The 20,190-nt window shown below is 41.1% G+C and overlaps 1 protein-coding gene across 1 annotated transcript; it reads left to right on the forward strand.

Annotated features, from left to right (window-relative positions):
• The first annotated feature begins 6,796 nt into the window (after positions 1–6,796).
• Positions 6,797–14,240, forward strand: med27 (mediator complex subunit 27). Its single transcript, XM_037099244.1, has 8 exons — positions 6,797–7,036; positions 8,953–9,097; positions 11,188–11,318; positions 11,398–11,491; positions 11,608–11,715; positions 11,822–11,863; positions 13,556–13,633; positions 14,016–14,240. The coding sequence occupies exons 1-8, from the start codon at positions 6,834–6,836 to the stop codon at positions 14,148–14,150; spliced, it is 936 nt and encodes a 311-aa protein (XP_036955139.1). The 5' UTR covers positions 6,797–6,833; the 3' UTR covers positions 14,151–14,240.
• The last annotated feature ends 5,950 nt before the right edge of the window (positions 14,241–20,190 follow it).

Below are 20,190 nucleotides of genomic sequence, written 5' to 3' on the forward strand. Positions count from 1 at the left end.
GGTGGCCAGAGTGTCAGACAGACAGGAAGTTCATCAGGAGGTCAAAAGTACCTCACACATTTTTATCTTGGGATTCAAACAGGTGGTTGTCATGGTGGCCAGCCGGTTATCTTCTTATCGTCATGGTTACCAGGTGAAAATAATCCTGAAGATGCTCCACCCACCAACAGGCTGCAACAAAAACATCAGTGAAACCAGTGAAACCAGAACGTCTGTCCCTTCAGTCTCTTTGTGTTATGATATTCTGTCTCTCACCATAAAATCTATTAAGTATCGGTACTGGAGCTTTTACTGCTGTGATATACTACAGTGGTATATCACTATAATATGCTACTGTGATATATATATATTACTGTGATATACTACAGTGGTATATCACTATAATATGCTACTGTGATATATATATTACTGTGATATACTACAGTGGTATATCACTATAATATGCTACTGTGATATATATATTACTGTGATATACTACAGTGGTATATCACTATAATATACTACTGTGAAATACTACTGTGATATACTATAGTGGTATATTACTATGATATACTATTGTGATATATTACTGTGATATACTACAGTGGTATATCACTATAATATACTACTGTGAAATACTACTGTGATATACTATAGTGGTATATTACTATGATATACTATTGTGATATATTACTGTGATATACTACAGTGGTATATCACTATAATATACTACTGTGAAATACTACTGTGATATACTACAGTGGTATATTCCTATGATATACTATTGTGATATATTACTGTGATATACTACTGTGATATATTATTGTGATATATTGCTGTTATATACTACAGTGGTATATTAATCTGATATATTACTGTGATATACTATTGTGTTATAGTACTGTTATATATTACTGTGATATACTACTGTGACATGTTAGTGTGATATACTACTGTGGCATGTTAGTGTGATATACTACTATCAGTATTTCCCATAAATTGACGAGACTGTGGCAGCCCGCTGTGTGCGGGTCTATGTGCCGCTCCGAAGCAGTCATGAATTAGTTACAAAATGACAAAACTGTCGCCTATGACTGACTGTTGTGAGTCTGTTCAATGGTGACTTGAACCACCACCACCACCATAGTCTCAGAAAATACTGTGGGAAACACTGTACTATGATATATTACTGTGATATACCACAGTGGTATATTACTGTTATATACTACAGTGGTATATTACTATGATATACTATTGTGATATATTACTGTGCTACAAATATAATAATATATGTCTGTCTGTCTTTGTCTCTCTCGATGTCTGTCTGTCTGTCTGTCTGTTTGTTGTTTGTTTGCGTGTGATTTGATGAAAATATGATTAAACTGAGACTCTGAGACTTTGCTGCTTGTCTTCTTCTTCTCCGTCTTTATTAAAATGTTTGACCTCACAAACAACCTCCACCACTCACATGCTTCTCATCTTTTATCTCTGTGTCGTACACTCAGTGGCCACTTTATGAGGAACACATGTACAGTTTGTCTGTAAGTCTGACGGTCTGTTCACAGCTTTTCAGGGCATTTAGATCCGGTAGTCAGAATATTAGGAACCCCCTGAATATGTTAAAGTCCAGTTGTAATTAAACAAAAGTAACATCATCATAAACATCACAAACATTGTATACATGACTGACAATAAAGTCTTCCTTAAAGTCATTTTATGACACTGAAGCTGAAACAAACTGAACAAGTGTTTATAATAAAGTGGCCAAACACATTTTCTGTTATCTTTTTACACAATACACCTGTCCGTCTATATCCACCTGTCTGTCTATATCTGTTCCTACCTGTCTGTTTCTATGTGACTCTCTGTCTGGTGTTTCTGATCTCTGTTTCTACCTGTCTCTCTGCTTGTCTCTCTTTCTGTTACCTGTTGTATTGTTTCCTGTCTGTCTATCAGTGAGTTACTCACCTGTCTGTCTGCAGTTTGCCTTTAGGTTGATTCTTGATGAGTAAACAAATGACAAATTGCTGATCGTCCTTCTTCTTCCTCTTCTTCTTATTCTTCTGTTCTTCTTTTTATCTTTTCTAATCTCCTCTGCTCTCCTCCTCTAGATAAACCTCAGAGCTCAACACCTCGCTACCTCTCTCTCTCTCTCTCTCTCTCTCTCTCTCTCCACTGTACTGTAGCTCTACCTCTCTCTCTCTCTCTCTCTCTCTCTCTCCACTGTACTGTAGCTCTCTCTCTCTCTCTCTCTCTCTCTCTCTCTCTCTCTATCTCTCTCTCTCCACTGCAGCTCTACCTCTCAATTCAATTCAATTAAGTTCAGTTCAGTTCAGTTCACTTCAATTCAGTATGCTTTATTGGCTTGAATGTCAGGTGAACAATATTGCCAAAGATTCAAGGATTATACACTGGAAATACAATTCATTAAATAAAACAAAATAGATAGACAAAAAGGAAAAATGGCAGAAAACCCATAAACATGTGTTGTGTGTGTGTGTGTCTGTGTTTGTTTGCATGTGTGTGTGTGTGTGTAACATTAGTGCCATCCCATTCCTAACTCATAGAATTCAATATGATGTCGGTCCACCTTTTGCAGCTATTACAGCTTCAACTCTTCTGGGAAGACTGTCCACAAGGTTGAGGAGAGTGTTTATAGGAATTTTTGACCATTCTTCCAAAAGCGCATTGGTGAGGTCACACACTGATGTTGGTCGAGAAGGCCTGGCTCTCAGTCTCCGCTCTAATTCATCCCAAAGGTGTTCTATCGGGTTCAGGTCAGGACTCTGTGCAGGCCAGTCAAGTTCATCCACACCAGACTCTGTCATCCACGTCTTTATGGACCTTGCTTTGTGCACTGGTGCACAGTCATGTTGGAAGAGGAAGGGGCCCGCTCCAAACTGTTCCCACAAGGTTGGGAGCATGGAATTGTCCAAAATGTTTTGGTATCCTGAAGCATTCAATGTTCCTTTCACTGGAACTAAGGGGCCAAGCCCAGCTCCTGAAAAACAACCCCATACCATAATTCCTCCTCCACCAAATTTCACAGTTGGCACAATGCAATCTGAAATGTACCGTTCTCCTGGCAACCTCCAAACCCAGACTCGTCCATCAGATTGCCAGATGGAAAAGCGTGATTCATCACTCCAGAGAACGCGTCTCCACTGCTCTAGAGGCCAGTGACGGCGTGCTTTACACCATTGCATCCGACGCCTTGCATTGCACTTGGTGATGTGTGGCTTGGCTGCAGCTGCTCGGCCATGGAAACCCATTCCATGAAGCTCTCTGCGTACTGTACTTGGGCTAATCTGAAGGTCACATGAAGTTTGTAGCTCTCTAGCAATTGACTGTGCAGAAAGTCGGCGACCTCTTTGCACTATGCGCTTCAACATCCGCTGACCCCTCTCCGTCACTTTACGTGGCCTACCACTTCGTGGCTGAGTTGCTGTTGTTCCCAAACGCTTCCATTTTGTTATAATAGAGCTGACAGTTGACTGTGGAATATTTAGGAGCGAGGAAATTTCACGACTGGATTTGTTGCACAAGTGGCATCCTATGACAGTTCCACGCTGGAATTCACTGAGCTCCTGAGAGCGGCCCATTCTTTCACAAATGTCTTGTTTCACAGTCTGCATGCCTGAGTGCTTGAATTTATACACCTGGGGCCAGGCCAAGTGATTAGAACACCTGATTCTGATCATTTGAATGGGTGAGCGAATACTTTTGGTAATATAGTGTAGGTCTACTGTATATAGAAGTAATTAATGTTTGTTTTGGATCACTGTGTGTTCACAGTGGAATTATATGCAATCCTGATGGCAGTGCAATGGACTGAGCAGATCCAGAACCATAAAGGGTTGATATGTAGTGACAGCTATCAATAGTATTGGGAAAGGATCATCAAAGAGTCTACAAGACCTTGTATATGATATTCTTCTGGCAGAGATGCTGAAAAGCAGAGAGGTAGAAATATCATCTGTATGGGTCCCAGCTCGTGTACGTATTGCAACAAATGAAAAGGTTGATAAGTTGGCCAAGGAAGCTGCTCAAAAGGAAATCATAGATGTCAACATAAATCTATCAAAGGTGGACGGTAAAAGTATTGTGTGGCAGGAAATAAACAAACAAACACACACACACAAAAAAAACCAGCTCTGGGAGCAAGAAAACAAAGGAAGGCACCTATTCTCAATATCTGGTAGAGTAAGTGGCTCACTTAACGTTTGTTAAAGAGGGGGATTAGATGTAAGGAAGAAGATATTATTTTAGAATGAGGATTGGTCACACGTTTCTGAACAGCGCTTCATTTATTTAAGGAAAACACCAGAGTGGCTTGTGTTTCTGTCAGGAACCTGAGACAGTGTAACTTGCTTTGATTTCCTGTAGAAATTATGACCGCCAAAGACAAGAACTACTCAGAGAACTGCGAGAAATTGGATTGGAAGAAGTATCTCTGAAAAGTATTTTAGAAGTCAAGCGGGAGGGGAAAACGCTGTTTCTCTCACTGGTCTGTGTAGCAGGATATAGTGCACTACGGTGTTAGTCCCATAGATGGCAGCAATGCAACTTTTGGATGCCAGCTGCTGTAAAACCCAGAAGAAGGAGAAGGAGAAGAAGAAAAAGAAGAGAGAACAGAAGACCCAGAGCACTCACAGGAGTACTATGTAAAATTATGGAGGGAATTGTTACTAATAGATTAGCGTATTTTTAAGAGACCAAATGACTCTTTGTTGGTTTTCAGATTGGCTTCTGGAATGGGAGGTCCACAATGGAGTCAGTTGCAGTCTTAGATCAGGACATGATCTAGGAATGACAAAAGGTCAATTAGCAATAAGGAAAGTGTAGTCAGTGTATTTTTGGATATTGAGAAGACTTATGATTCTTTGTGGAAGGAGGGTTTAATGATTAAAAAAATTTGATTTAGGAGTATGGGGCGGATGTTTAACTGGATTAAGGATTTTTTAATGAATAGAACTATACAAGTTATGGTGGGTGGTGTTAGTTAAACGAGTGTGGAGATAGAGAATGGAACTCCACAGGGAAGTGTTATTAGTCCAGTTTTATTTAATATAATGATTAATGACATTTTCTGCAAAGTAGAGGGAGCATTCGGGTTGTCTTTGTTTGCCGATGATGGGGCTACCTGGAAAAGAGGGCGAAATGTTGAGTTTATTTTAAAGCAGATTCAAAGAGCACTAGTGTCAGTAGAGAAATAAGGGGAACACATGGGGCTTAAAATATCTGCCTCTAAGTCTAATTATATGGTATTTGGCTTTGGCTTTATATGGTATTTTGGCTTTTGGCCTAATATTGGATTGTACATGTATGGGTCTCCACTGGAGAGGGTAAAAGCAAATATTTTGGGCATTTGGTTTGAGGAATGGATGACTTGGGCTGTGCAAGTCAGTAAAATTCTGTTGAAGTGTGAAAAAGTTTTGAATGTTATGAGAAGTCTAGCTGGCTGTGAGTGGGGGGCTGACAGGGAGACAATGCTTTTAATGTTCCAGGCCTTGATCAGATCTTCTCTTGACTATGGGTGCTTTGTGCTGCAGGCCAGAGTCCCAGCCCTGCTTATTGAAATGGGAGAAATGCCCTTATGGTTAAGGCACATTAAGTTAGGGTTGCAGCACTGGTTAAAACTCAATGGGTGTCATCAAACTTTTCCAGCAAGGTGCCTGTTACAAGAGTCTGATGGAGGCAATAAGTATAAAACTTTTTTAGTAAATATAAATCAGTGGGCTGGGAGGCTGCGTTTGGAACAGGTTAGTGTAGCGGAACATACAAGCTGTTTACCTATGCCATATTGGGTACTGCCTGAGCTGAATACTGAACTGGTGTTTCTACAGGAAAAAGATAAGAAGCTGGTAACTCCAAAAATAGCAGAACATCTAAATTCATTTAGAGAAATTACTTTTATTATTTTTACAGATGGATCTAGAGATCCAGGTAGTGGGAGAGCTGGGTTTGGGATGTATGTGGAGTAGCTTGGGGTGAAGATTGGCAGGCGCATCTCTAATGGGAGCTCTGTTTTCACATCTGAGTCAACGGCAATCTTATGGGCTTTAGGGTGGATTGAGGAAACCAGGAAGGGGGAAATCTAAGGCTCAACCTTGTATTATTATTTGTGACATTCTAACTGTGTTTTTTAGAATTGGGTTTGGATCTAACATCACCTTTTGCTGGGTTCCGGGACACGCGGGGATTGGGGGGAATGAGCAGGTGGATCAGATTGCAAAACAGAGTTTGAGTAGAGAGGCAGATGTTCATATATCCTGGGGGAAAGTGGAGCTGAGAGAAATAATTAAAGAGGGCTTAATGAAGGAATGGCAGAGAGGGTAGGAAAAAGAAAGCAGGGGTTGACACTATTTCTATTTACAATCTGAAGTTAAAAAAAGATGTACCTGCACTTTTCAGTCCCATAGGGATTTAGTTAAACTGTGTAGATTAAGACTGGGTCATTGTGGGCTAAATCACTCTTTATTTATAGTTGGAAAACATGTGTCTGGTTTATGTGAGTGTGGGTGTTCTGAGACAGTAAAACATGTTTTTTCTGGAATGTAGAAAATATAAGACAGAAAGACAAACATTCTTTGATAGACTATTAGGACTTGGAGTTCAGCCTTTTTCTGTTTTTTCTTTGTTTGGACACTGTGAGAACCATAAATTGACCTCCAAGGCATTTTTGCAATTCCTGCGTAATACAGGATTATATGTAAAAATCTAGTTCATCATCGGACCTGTGGAGGGCAGTAATACGCTAAACAGCGTCTAAACTGCCGGAATCGTACAAGAAGAAGAAGAAGAAGAAAAAGAAGGAAAAAGAAACAGAAGAAGAAGAAACAGAAGCGGAGAAGATGGCGGACGTGGTGAACGTTGGGGTGAACCTGGACGCCTTCTCTCATGCGATCAGCGGCATTCAGGCGCTGCGCTCCAGCGTGAGCCGCGTGTTCGAGTCCCTGAAGGACGGCATGAAGAACCGGGAGACGCTGGAGGGCCGAGAGAAGCAGTTCATAGCCGAGTTCCAGGACAACCTGCAAGCGGTCAACAGAGACCTCAAGTGAGTGCGCCGCACCAGACTCCACTCAACTTTTACTCTAAGCGTTTGGTATGATCGTTAGCCTAGTCCCGGCTCGTAGTCCCACCAGACTACCGGACACTGATGCTGTACAAGTGTGTTCATACGGACATGTTGCGCTAAGATTTGTCTGTTCTGTGAATATAAACTCTTAACGCTGTGAAAACTGTCAGTGTCTGTTCACTTTTTTGTTCATCAAAGGTCCAGTTCAGCCTGCTGACTGTCACACCAGACCACATTTAACATTAACATTTAACTCATTTTAATCTTGTAGAGTCCATTACAGTCATCTGAATACAGTCCTGGATGTAATCACATCCGTCCACATGTTGTCTGTCTGTGGACAGAAACCAGGTGAACTGCTGGTAAACTTAATGGATGAAGACTCTTCGTAAATCATCTGAATCTTGAATGGCGTTCTGCAGAGAACACCAGCTGGAGTTCTTACAGTTCTTCCTGGAAGATGGAGTTAAATTCTATTTGAATGAAAAGCAGAAGCTGCTGTTGATACAAATCACTTATTAAAAATATATTATTGGATGGGATCAATCTAACCTCATCAGTTCTTATTTACCTGTCAGGTGTTAATGATAAATGGACATGCACAGCACTCAAAGTTACTTAACAGCACTGTTCACATGGATCCACTGTATTATTAACTTAAAGGGGCTCTTTGTAACTTATTTGTATTAGTTAACATGTAATGAACTCTTTTTTTATTGTCCATATCTGAGCAGATTGTAACCTGATGTGGGAATGAGACCTTCCCATCTCTCTGTGTCTCTACAATATGTGGATGACGTGCTGAATGTTGATGTTAATGCTGCTTAAGGCTGTCAAAATTGCTCTAAAAAGACGTTTGAATATTCGCTCTAAAAACACACACGTTGGAACTATTCGAATATCTATATTTGCGCATTATGTCAGTAACAGGAGGACAAACTAATACAATGAGACATAACTACTATGTATTTTTATTTCAATTTTAACATGTCTTTGAAATCTTACCAACATATTACAAAATAAGTAAATGAGTAATTGCCTGTACTGTAAAACTTCGAAGACAGTAGACCTCTCTCTCTCGCCTTCCTGCAGCCTCTTGTCGCTGCAGACAAAGAGCTCATGGCAGGCGATGAAAAATATGAGTGGAGATGTGGCTGTTTAGTCGCAGTTCCAGACATCATGGCGTGCTCATTTGGGTGCATATTTTCGAGATGTCCCGTCATGTTGCTAGTGGTGGAATGCAAAGCTAACTGTAGCTTACACAGCTTGCATACAACTTCATCTCCAGGCTCCGCGTTTTTCTGCCATTTCGTCTTTCTCTCTGCCATCTGCGTCTGCCACAGTCTTTTAATTGCGTCTCACTTTCAGCAGTGAGTGACGCTATGCAGGTGTAACTCCTGTGACCTGTCCCTGACCCGTCATGCAGTGCGCCCACTCGCAAAGCAGCCGCTGATGTGTTTTTTTCCACAGTCGAATATTAATTTTCACAATCAAATCTCCGTTTTTTTAAAAAAAAAAAATTCCAATTTAGAATATTCGTTGACAGCCCTAATGCTGCAAACAATAAACAATAAAGGACTCGACTTCGACTTGACTGAGACGTCTCAGTGCCTCTCCATTCTGCTAACAGAGAGCAGTAGTAGCTAACATTAGCTTACGGTACAGTGAGATAACATAAGCTAACGACAGGCTTCAACTCACAAGTTCCACGGAAAAGCTTTAAAATGACTTTTAAACAGTTTGGAACTTTTACTCAAATGTAATTAATGAAATTTTTTGAGTTTCAGTGTCAAAGTGATTTTAAGGCTGATTAATAACCTCTCTCTTGCCTGTCTGTATATCCCTCCTGTCTCTCTGTCCTCCCTGTCTGTCTCTCTCTCCTGTCTGTCCTTCAGTGAGTTGGAGCGTCTCAGCGGTCTCGTCGGTCGTCCTTCAGAGTCTCATCCTCTTCATAACAGTGGGTTGCTCAGTTTGGACCCAGTTCAGGACAAAACTCCATTATACTCTCAGCTTCTGCAGGCCTACAAGTGGTCCAACAAGGTATGCAGGCTAACATGTTACCTGGCTGACATGTTAACAAGCTAAGAGGCTACTGGTCTAACACCAGAATTCCATCGGATGCATGCCCGCTGTGGAACGGCTCTGATACACTTTTGCTCTATTGTCCTGCAACCGACAACCCCCACTGGTTGTGTTTTGAGTCCAGCGCAGCGCAGCACTGCCGGACTGCCAGTTAGGAGCCCAAAGAGTTCCATATGGGATGACCCTAATTATAAGACGACTCCTCTTTTCAAGACTAATCTTCAGAAAAAGACTCTGATAACCAAAATTGACTTTGTTTAAAGAAATTCTTTTAATACTATTTTTTTAGGACCACGATAAGCTTTTCTCTTACTGTCAGCATTTTTCAGTCAGTCTTTTTGGACCCGTCATCTTTGAACGTTACACTTCGTAACTCCATATTTCTTGGCTGGCTGACAGTTGTTTGATGCCTCTGCTGCATTGACCACCATTATCTTAAAATTAGCATCATAGCTCCGCCTCAGATGTCTGTCAACTTGGCCCAGTTTTGATTCACTTTGCTCTGTACAATCACAGCACCGCTCCATGTTTCATCTCCCGTCACTTCTTCTCCACTGTGATTGACAGATGACCCCAGCCACAGTGTCAGTGATGTCTCTACAATAAGCTGGCGCCCTCTGCCGTTGCGGTCGTGTAGCGACCCAGACAACTAACAGCATGTGTCAGCGGTTAGACCCCGGTTGTTAGACGACCCCACATTTCACATTATTTTCATCCAAAAAACCTCGTCCTATATTCGGGTCAATACGGTACATAATCAGAGGCGACCGCAGTTATAACCCCAACCCACAACACAAAGTGTTTCCTACCGAAGGATCAGAAGAAGAGCTTGGATTTGTCTCTTTTTTTGAGATTTTTGTGCTGGCATTAACACTGAGTGTTTTATTCTGAAATATTATGTTGTTGTTTCGGCATCTGACTTCCTGTCTGCTCTGTGCTGATTTCAACTGAATTGTTGCATCATGCTCTGGAATGGTCCAGATTGCTGGAGCTTTGATGGAGCAGATACTGCTGTGATAGAGCAAAGACAGACCAAACATGGATCTGGTGGAATTTAGGGGTAATGCACTAAGTGTTGTTTGAGTTGAGCCTCACTCTTCAGTCTGTATCCAGATGATGCCTGACAGATTTATAGTAACAGAGTAAAGTAGTGGTCGGCACCTGGTGGTCCACAAGGCAAAACTGGCCAGCTAGCATTAATATCCAGCCCACCAGATGATGCTTGTAATCTGATTTTTTTTTTTAAATATATATTTTTTATTCTTTGCTTATCTTAAAAATGTCAATTTCAAACTGAATTCAGAGTCTTTGCACAAGTGATGCACACAGTTAAAGAGGTTCTGTTGTTCGGTCAGTTCAGCAACCTGTCATTTAAACTTGCACCATTGTGACTCTGCCCCTTGGGCTGGTAAAAACATCTGTTGGTCAGTGCATTGCAATATTTTTTTCCCCACAAATTTAATGTCTATTCAGAAGCTCCTGATAAGGATTGATGATGATAAGTTAAAAAAGTCTTTTATTATATCCAGCAGTATGTGAGTTACTGTTTTCTAAACCGTATTATTGATTATGTGTTCACATGTCAGCTCGGTAATGTTTATTACTTGATGTTAAGGCCTTAAAAAATGTTTAAATGTCTTAAATTCACATTCGAGGGGTCTTAAATATTTTTGGTTACGTATAACGGTTGTTCCTGAAGACACACTACCTGTCGCTGTCTCGCCCAGAGTCCCAGCAGTGAGACGAACTGCTTGACATGCCTGCACACATGTATCAATGTAAACGATCACTGCAGTGTAGATCAGGGCGTTGGCTCTGCACTGAACCTTTGGGAACCAGAATCCCTTTACTATCACAGATTGTACTGTGTGTGTGTGTGTATATATATATATATATATATATATATATATATATATATATATATATATATATATATATATATATATATATATATATATATATATATATATATATATATATATATATATATATATATAACATAACCCTTATGTTAATAATGGTGTGTAATAATGTGTGTGTTTGTGTAGTTGCAGTATCATGCTGGTTTGGCCTCCAGTTTGTTGAATCAACAGTCACTGAAACGATCGGCCAATCAGATGGGCGCTTCAGCCAAGAGACGACCCAAAGTCCAACCCAGTACTCTGGTACTTCCTCCTCAGTGAGTTCTGCAGTAGTACACATTCACTAATTCACAAGTACTGTGGTACCTCCCATTAAAGCCTTGTGGTACTGTGCAGATATGTGGATGATGTCATCTCTCGGATCGGTCGAATGTTTCCTGATATGACCATCGAGCTTTTCAGACCCAACGGGACGTCGGCTGTCCTGCTGGTAATCTCACTTGCACACACAACACACAACACACAACACACAACACAACACACAATGCATAGCTGTGCTCAGACCAAGTACCAGGTGTGTCTCTGTCTCACCTGTCTCCCTCTCAGGTGACTCTGGGGAAGGTGTTGAAGGCAATTGTCGTGATGCGGTCGCTGTTCATCGACAGAACTGTTGTCCGAGGGTTCAACGAAAATGTTTATAACGAGGACGGAAAGGTGAGACATCACAATCACCTGACAGGTGACCCCTGATACCTGTCTGTCTACAGGTGACACCTGATACCTGTCTGTCTCTGCTAACTAGTCTGTGTGTCCTCCTCAGCTGGACATCTGGACCAAGTCTCAGTACCAGGTCTTCCAGAAGGTAAGACTTACCTATTCTCACCTGAGCTGAGGGTGCAGTCGGGGTGGGTATGGATGACTAAATGGGTACTGAATCCTGATTGGGACTCGATATTGGTAGATACTCAATATCAAATGACTCGGACTCGGGGGCAAAAAAACCCAATTGGGACGTCCCTAGATAAAATCCTAATCATACAGGGGATAGGTATGATTAGGGTTTGTGCTCTATGTCCTCTCACCTCCCGATCCCGATGGGTGTGTCAACTCTGTTAAATGATGATGTTTTTCTCTTAATACCTACAAAGCCTCCTGTAGGCCCGATGCAGATATACAATGAAGTGAAGAAATGATAAGGGGGGATCTTCTACCTGCTCTAATAGCCTGTGCACACAGCACAGGTCTTATTACAGGCTATAATATCTTTAATGTAAACATCACTCAGTGGGCCTATAGTGGGGGAACATTAGCTTTATTTGTGATCAAAATATGATGATGAAGACTTCAACGATTGGCCTTCCTTTCCTTCTCAAGCTACGCTGTAATTGCATCTTTAACAGCCCAGTTTTCAAAATGTCCTGGGGGAGAAATGCCCGGACCCCCGTTAAAAAAAGACTCTAGTCTGACCACTTTTTTCATAATGAGTAATGTAACGCGTTAATAATTCCAAACCAGTAATCTCATTACAGTTACTTGTTCAAGTCACTGTGCGTTATTATTATTTTTGTCACTATATATTTTTGCTTTCTTCCTGCATCTCGGGGAGTGATGTCACGTCTGCGACATGTCAGGTTTTCAGCCTGAGGACACTCAGGTGTAACACCACGCAGAGACACAAATACACACAACAATGGAGGGAGGAGAGAGATGCACGTTTTCTAGCTGGAAATACAGTCATTATTTTGAGTTTGTGCCAGCTAATGATGACAGTATTAAGGTTTGTTGTGCACTCTGTGCTGGCTGTACTTTTTAAAGGAGTAATCAGATTACTTTTTCAAGGCAACTGAGGCTAAAGCCCCAGATGTTTTGCACTCCTAGTGACGCCCCTGATGCCAACAACTCCACCTCTTCCAAATAAGCAGTCTACATGTGAGATCAGGCCAATCACCAGTGTCATCCGTGAATTTCACGATTGTGTTGTGTGTGGCTGAGCCACTTGGCTCTGCAGTCACATTACATGGATTCTCTGACTACTGTTATACTGACGACACCAACTGTTCCTCTCTTTCCCCTCATCCTCATCCAACACCCACATTGTGACGCTCATCTCTGAATGTCTGCAGACATCTCTGCTTCCACAGCACCATCTACCCTCAACCCTGGTCAGACCACACGCCCTAGAGAGAGCACTTTGCTCTACTACATCAGCAGGCCGGCTGGTTCCGCCATCACTGAGAGCAAAGACAGACCACAAAGTCACGACTCTTCTCTGTTCTGGAGCCTCAGTGGTGAAACGAACTCCTGACTAATGTCAGGATAGTAGAGTTGCTCTCCATCTTCCACAAAAGACCCCACATATCATCCCCCCCGCCAAGAAAAGTACATGCACTTGTATGTTCTTACTCTCTTGGCTTGAAAATTCGTTCTATTTTTTTACTCTATCGACAGTGATGACATGGTTTCTTTCTTGTGACAAATGTACTCACTGTAAGTTGCTTTGGTCAAAAGTGTCTGCTGAATGCTCTCAATGTAAATGTAAATGTGCTTTTGCCAGGTAACAGATCACGCCACCACTGCCTTACTGCACTACCAGCTGCCCCAGATGCCAGACGTTGTGGTCCGATCCTTCATGGTGAGATAACTGATCCATAATCTCTACCTGTGTGTCTCACCTGTTGTTGACCAGTCTGTCTCTCTACCTGTCTCACCTGTCCCTTTACCTGTCTGTCTCTCTACCTTCCGGTCCCTCTACCTAATCAAATCAAATCAGTCTTATTTATACGCCCAAAAATCACAGTCACGTTTCCTCAGTGGATTTTACAGTCACAGTAGCGACATCCTCTGACCTCACACCCTCGAGTTGAGTGAGGAAAAACATGCCTATCCGTTTCTCCACTTGTCTGTCTCACCTGTTGTTGACCCGTCTGTCCTTCTGGGTTTCTGTCTCTCTACCTTTCGACCTGTCTGTCTCACTTGTTGCCGACCTGTATGTCTCTCTACCTGTCTGTCTGCAGACCTGGCTGCGGAGCTACATTAAACTCTTCCAGTCTTCCTGTCAGCGCTGTGGGCGTTTTCTGCAGGATGGACTTCCTCCAACATGGAGGGACTTTAGGACCTTGGAGGCATTTCACGACACCTGTCGCATGTGAACAAACACTTCCTGTTCAATACGTCATGTTCATTGTGTTTTTCTGTTTGTATTTTGTAAAGAAGTTTAAATAAAGTTTGATTTAATTTTTTTTACACTCGTGTTTGTTTTATTTTGTTGCTGATGTTGATGATGATGTCATTGATTCATATCAGAATGAGATATTTAATTCAGTTTGCCCTTCAGCAGACAGATGTCATTATTCAGATCACAATAGTTTTGGGAATATTTGCAGTTAAGCTTTGTTTTCTCTTCCTGAGATGAAGAATTGAAATGACCCTAACCCTACTCTGTCTCTGATTGGTTGGTACTCTTTGCCTTTCATTAAGTTGGCTAGATTTACGTGTGAGGACTTATGATTGGTCAGGGTTCATTTCTGGGTAACCCAGTCAGAGGCAGAATAGGGCTCCAATTGAGGAAATATACGCTGCCTGGTCCAAAAGAAAGGTCACACACTCTAATAATTTGTTGGACCGCTTTAGCTTTGATTACGCCACACATTCGCTGTGGAGAGATGGCATTCGATAAGATTCTGCAGTGTCACAAGATTTATTTCCATCCAGTGTTGCATTAAGATCTTGTATTGATGATGGGAGAGTCGGACCACTGCGCAAAGCCTTCTCCAGCACATCCCAAAGATTGGGAGTTAAAGTCAGGACTCCGTGGTGGCCAATCCATGTGTGAAAATGATGAAATGATGATGGAATATGTCTGTACCATCAGGAAAGAACAAATCCATTGATGGAAACACCTGGTCATTCCGTATATTCAGGTAGTCAGCTGACTTCATTTTTTGGGTACATCATGTTGCTGAACCTGGACCAAACCAACTGCAGCAACCCCAGATCATAGCCCTGCCCCCACAGGCTGGTACAGCAGACACTAGGCATGATGGGTGCATCACTTCATCCGCCTCTCTTCTTACCTTGATGCGCCCATCACTCTGGAACAGGGTAGATCTGGACTCATCAGACCCCATGACCTTCCTCCATCGCTCCAGAGTCTAATCTTTATGCTCCCTAGCAAACTGAAGCCTTTTTTCCGATTAGCCTCACTACACAGCTGTTCAGTCCCAATCCCTTGAGTTCCCTTCACATTGTGTCAATGGAAATGTTCTTACTGTCGGGGTTCTACTGTTGTTTTCTACTAATTAATTTCACCAAACATTTAAGTGATCGCCAATCACAATCAAACAGGATTTTTTTCAGACCACATTTCTTCCTGGGAGACGATGGTGTCCCACGATCCTTCCAGTTTTTAATAATGCGTTGGACAGTTCTGAACCCGATCTCCTTAGATGTTTTCTCTGCTTGATGCATGCCAATGATTTGACCCTTCTCAAACATCTTTTCCACGACCACGAGATGTGTCTTTCGACATGCTTGTTTAAGAAATGAGAAGCTACTCATTGCATCAGGTGGGGGGTAAATAACTTGTTGCCAGCTGAAAGATGATCGCCCACGCAGTAATTATCCAATTGGAGGCTCTTACCTATTTGCTTAGTTAAATCCATGTGGTGACTTTTTTCGGCCAGGCAGGGTATTCAAAGGGGAAAAAATAAAAAGGGGCAAATTATGAATCTAACAATGTGAAATATGAGGATGAGTGTGAAGATGGTCAATTGCTGAGACTCGCGATCAATGCGTGAGACTTGGCAGTGCTGATTAATTCATATTTTACACTTCATACAAAGGAACTGAACCTTTATTAAAAACATTTTTATTCAAACAGCAGCTGAACTTCTATCATTAATAAAATATCAGTTTATTAATAACAGATGATAATGAAGTCCTTTTCCAGCAGCTCATATCTCATCAGAGACCCTCCAACAATAATCATTAACCTTCATCAATTATTGATCTGCTGCTGACAGTCAGGCTGTTAAATTACCATACAAATGAAAGAGCTCACTTTATTATTGTTATGATTCTGTGTGATTAATGCAGACTGATGACTTTTGAGCTATGACAATCAGATGACCTGCTCGTATATGATTGGACAGCTGAGTTTACTTTCAATAAAATAATTCAAATCAAATCAAATGTCAATTAAAGTGTCTGATCCATAACCTTCAGACACTGAGAGACTCTTTTGGGTGGATGGGAGTTTAGGAACAGCCTTGGGAACAAAGTTTGCTCTGCAACAACTGACGCTGAGAGTGGCACAGAGCAGCCGAGAACATCAGAGGAAAAAACAGGAAAACAGGTCTCCTTAAAATCTGATCCAGTCAGAGCTCGTACCTATTCATCCAGGTGTTTTCTTCCTGTTTCAGATCACTGCTATCTTAAAGTAAAGTAGTTACCAAATGTGTAAAATTACATTTAGTCAACTGAGCAATACCTTCTGCTCTGTGCAAACATTCAAGTCTAGTACAGTGCAATCATATATTTATTCTGTCATTCCAGATTACTACTTTTATTCTAGAATTCTACAATTTTCTACCATTTATTTGGCTCTGGATGTTTGTGTCTTACTGGACTGATAAGGAGGAGTATTTCTGATTCTGGTATTTTATATCACGATAATAACGTTAGCCCCTGATGGATCCATTTTTTTTTATGCAAAGCTAATATTAGCTTGGCTAACACAATCAGGCCTACAACCTATTAAGCAATTTTCATTTGGTTCTGTCTGTAACAGATGAATTCAGGAGACATCAGTGCTCACATTTATTTGCAATGAACGTACATATAACTGTGGGGCACTAAGAACATGCAGCAGCCATTAGCCAATCAGGTAGAGCCACAAAGTGATAAGTAGGCTGATGGGCAGCAGTTGTCACACACACACACACACACACACACACACACACACACACACACACACACACACACACACACACACACACTGTGAGTTACATTAATCATATAACTTGTGGCTAAAGACAAAGATGGACAGCTGGGAAAATGAATTATATCACAATGTTGATGGCAATCAATTTTACCACTATATTTAAACTTTTTAAAATCATTTTTACTGTTGAGCCATGATTGATTAATCAACCCATAGAAAAACACCAGCACCAAAACACAACATATGCTGGTAGCATATGTTGTGTTTTGGTGCTGGTCTATACTGTTTTTTTCCAGCAGGAAAAATTAGACCTCTGTATTGATATTACATCATAATTAAAACAGCAGCAACAAGTTAAAAATAGTTTCTGTCATTAAGTTAAACTTGATGAAGTTCAGATTATTTGAACAGATTATTGATCAGACTGACGTGATGACGATGTTTCAGTCTCTAATATTTAATAGTAAAATAATTGTCAGTCTCTAATATTTAATAAAAAGAAAGTGAGTGACCTTCAGACTGAACTACTCGCTGAAATTTCATGTCCGATCTGACTAAATCAGTTCAGAGACATTTACTGTCTGATATTTATGCAGCCCCTCAAGGGTCACAACGAAACTAGAAGTGGAAATCCCTCTCGTCATTGATCAGCTTGAGGCACCATGGATACAAGCTAACAGCGCAGCTACTGACTACCCTGTCTCTTCTACATGGAGTCATTGATAGCGAAGACCTCAATGAAGATGTAAATGAGTGCTGCGGTGCGTCTCTGTGTGTGATCACAGTCCTCTGATTGGACAGGACAGGTCATAAGAACTATGGTTGTGATTTATAGGAGATGGGCTGTTGGTCATCAGGAGCATAACTTCACACCTTGTAACGTGAGAGGTGAAGGGGAAGGTTATGGTCCGCTTCAATGGCGGTAGCTCCGGTTAGCTCAATGACACGGCAGACAACATGTGGGATTTCTGCATGTACACACAATATTAAATAAAGTAAAAAGGGGTCTTCACTCCACTGGCGGCATCGCTACGCAAGGTGGAGTGGAAGTACAGCTGTTCTTCTTCTAGGTACAGGTTACATTATTCACTAAACAAAAGCCACCTAGTGGAGCTACATTCAATAACTCCGACTGTTAACCTTCAGACCTTCACACCTCTCCCAGCAGATAGACAGGTGAATGCTGAGCACACTCCAGTGTGTTTTGATATTTTAATAATCTCTTCTGACAATATTTTAAAATTTTGGACAAATAAGATTTTTTTGCTTAAACTTAAAAGAAGCTGGACTGAACTACAGTACAATCTGTAGTCAGAAGTCATCCACAAACCCTCTGGTGGTATAATAAATGCTGATTTATGGTTGCACATCAGCTGCATGCCGAGCTGACAGCATAACCTTCCCAAGTGACTTTCATCATAGAGAGCATTCATACTGGTGTAACTCCCCGCTGTATATCCGGACAAGTGAGAGCAGATGGGCAGAGAGTCTGCAGGGACGGCTGCCGCCCTATACGAACCCAGCTTGAATGACTCAGTTTCGGCAAGCCAGCGTTTCCTTCCATGTTGTTGCTAACCTTGCTTGTTAAGAGGCAGCTAGACCTAGAGACTCTCCAGCAGCTAAGAGACACTCGGTACGATGACAAGTATAATCCAAGAGGAGCAGCAGCTGGCCAGTCAGGACGAACAGTGGCAACTAGAGTGCAGTGTGTTTACTGGGGAAACTACATGTCAATATCTCCATTATTAGCTCTGCCGCTAAGCACCAGAGGAGAAGCCGATAAAATGTGATTCTTTCAAGCAGACCAATCACATTCCTTGCTGTCTGTGTTGCTGCAATGTGCAGTTACATTTATGGGTGGTGTACATCAGTCTTCGTCATAAATGCACTGATTCAACAATTAACCACATCCCATTCTTGGTTTAAGAAAGAACAGCCCCATTCTCATTGCCCTTTGACTGCTGGGATCCTGTGCCAATTCTCTCTCTTCTCTGAAGCTCTGATGGTATTCAGTCTGATAAGTACACAGGCCCTTCACTCAACTGAATACAGAGAAATCGCCCACAAAGCAACTTTACAGGACCAAACAACAGTAACATAGTAACTATAACTGTCTTTGGCAACTTACGATGAAAAAAAAAAACAGTTATAATTGTCTGTCCTCCCGACTGTCCTCCTGACCCTTTGTCACAGCTGTGACCAGCAAAAAACTTAAACTCAAAAGAGTTTGTCTCCTTCACTGTTGCGTTGTTGTAGTTACTGTTGTCATGGTGACGGTCAGCCCTCCGTCCTGCAGTGACAGAGTCAGACAGGTCCAGTTTACTGTTGGAGATGATGTAATGATGTCATTCAGAGTGAAAATGTAACATTGTCACTTTCAGGATGTTTGCTGGGTCAGGATCTCCATCACTACACATCAGCAGGTTCAGATTGACAGGAGGACACCTGGGAAACATGTTGGAAACACACAGACGTCATCATCATCATGCCATCATCACATCATCACACCGTCACGCCTCTTTAGGATCGAAGCGCCGGCTGAATAAACAAAACGCGGAGAATTCACGAACCTCCGCTGCAGAAATAATGTGGGGACTCATGTCAATAGTTAGAAACTCTGGCAGTAAAAGGACTTTTCTATTATTAATTAACTGAAATAAACATGTTGGAGTCTGAATCTACTCCAAAAACAAATTCAAAACTACTACTACTACTACTACTACTACTACTACTACTACTACTACTACTACTACTACTACTACTACTACTACTAATAATAATAATAATAATAATAATAATAATAGTGTGTTGTTACAGCTTCAGTAAAATGATGTAAGATGTGATGATAGTGACATAGAGGATGTGATTAATGAAAGAAGAACCTGACCCCATCCCAGCTGTTGTTATTATTATTATTATTATTATCATTATCATTATTGTTATTATTATTATTATTATTATTATTATTATTATTATTATTATTATCATTATCATTATTGTTATTATTATTATTATTATTATTATTATTATTATTATTATTATTATTATTATTGTTATTATTATTATTATTGTTGTTGTTGTTGTTGTTATTATCACTGCGTAATTGTTGTTGTTGTTGTTAGAGGTTTAAACACTATGATTATTTATTATCATTATATTATTCTGTCTGCTCTGACACACACTGTGTGTGTGTGTGTGTGTGTGCGCACTGAGCATGCTCAGTTGCCGCCCCGCCCTGCTGTCACACA

The sequence above is a fragment of the Acanthopagrus latus genome, chromosome 5 (genome assembly GCF_904848185.1).
Source record: "Acanthopagrus latus isolate v.2019 chromosome 5, fAcaLat1.1, whole genome shotgun sequence".
NCBI classification, from domain to species: domain Eukaryota; kingdom Metazoa; phylum Chordata; class Actinopteri; order Spariformes; family Sparidae; genus Acanthopagrus; species Acanthopagrus latus.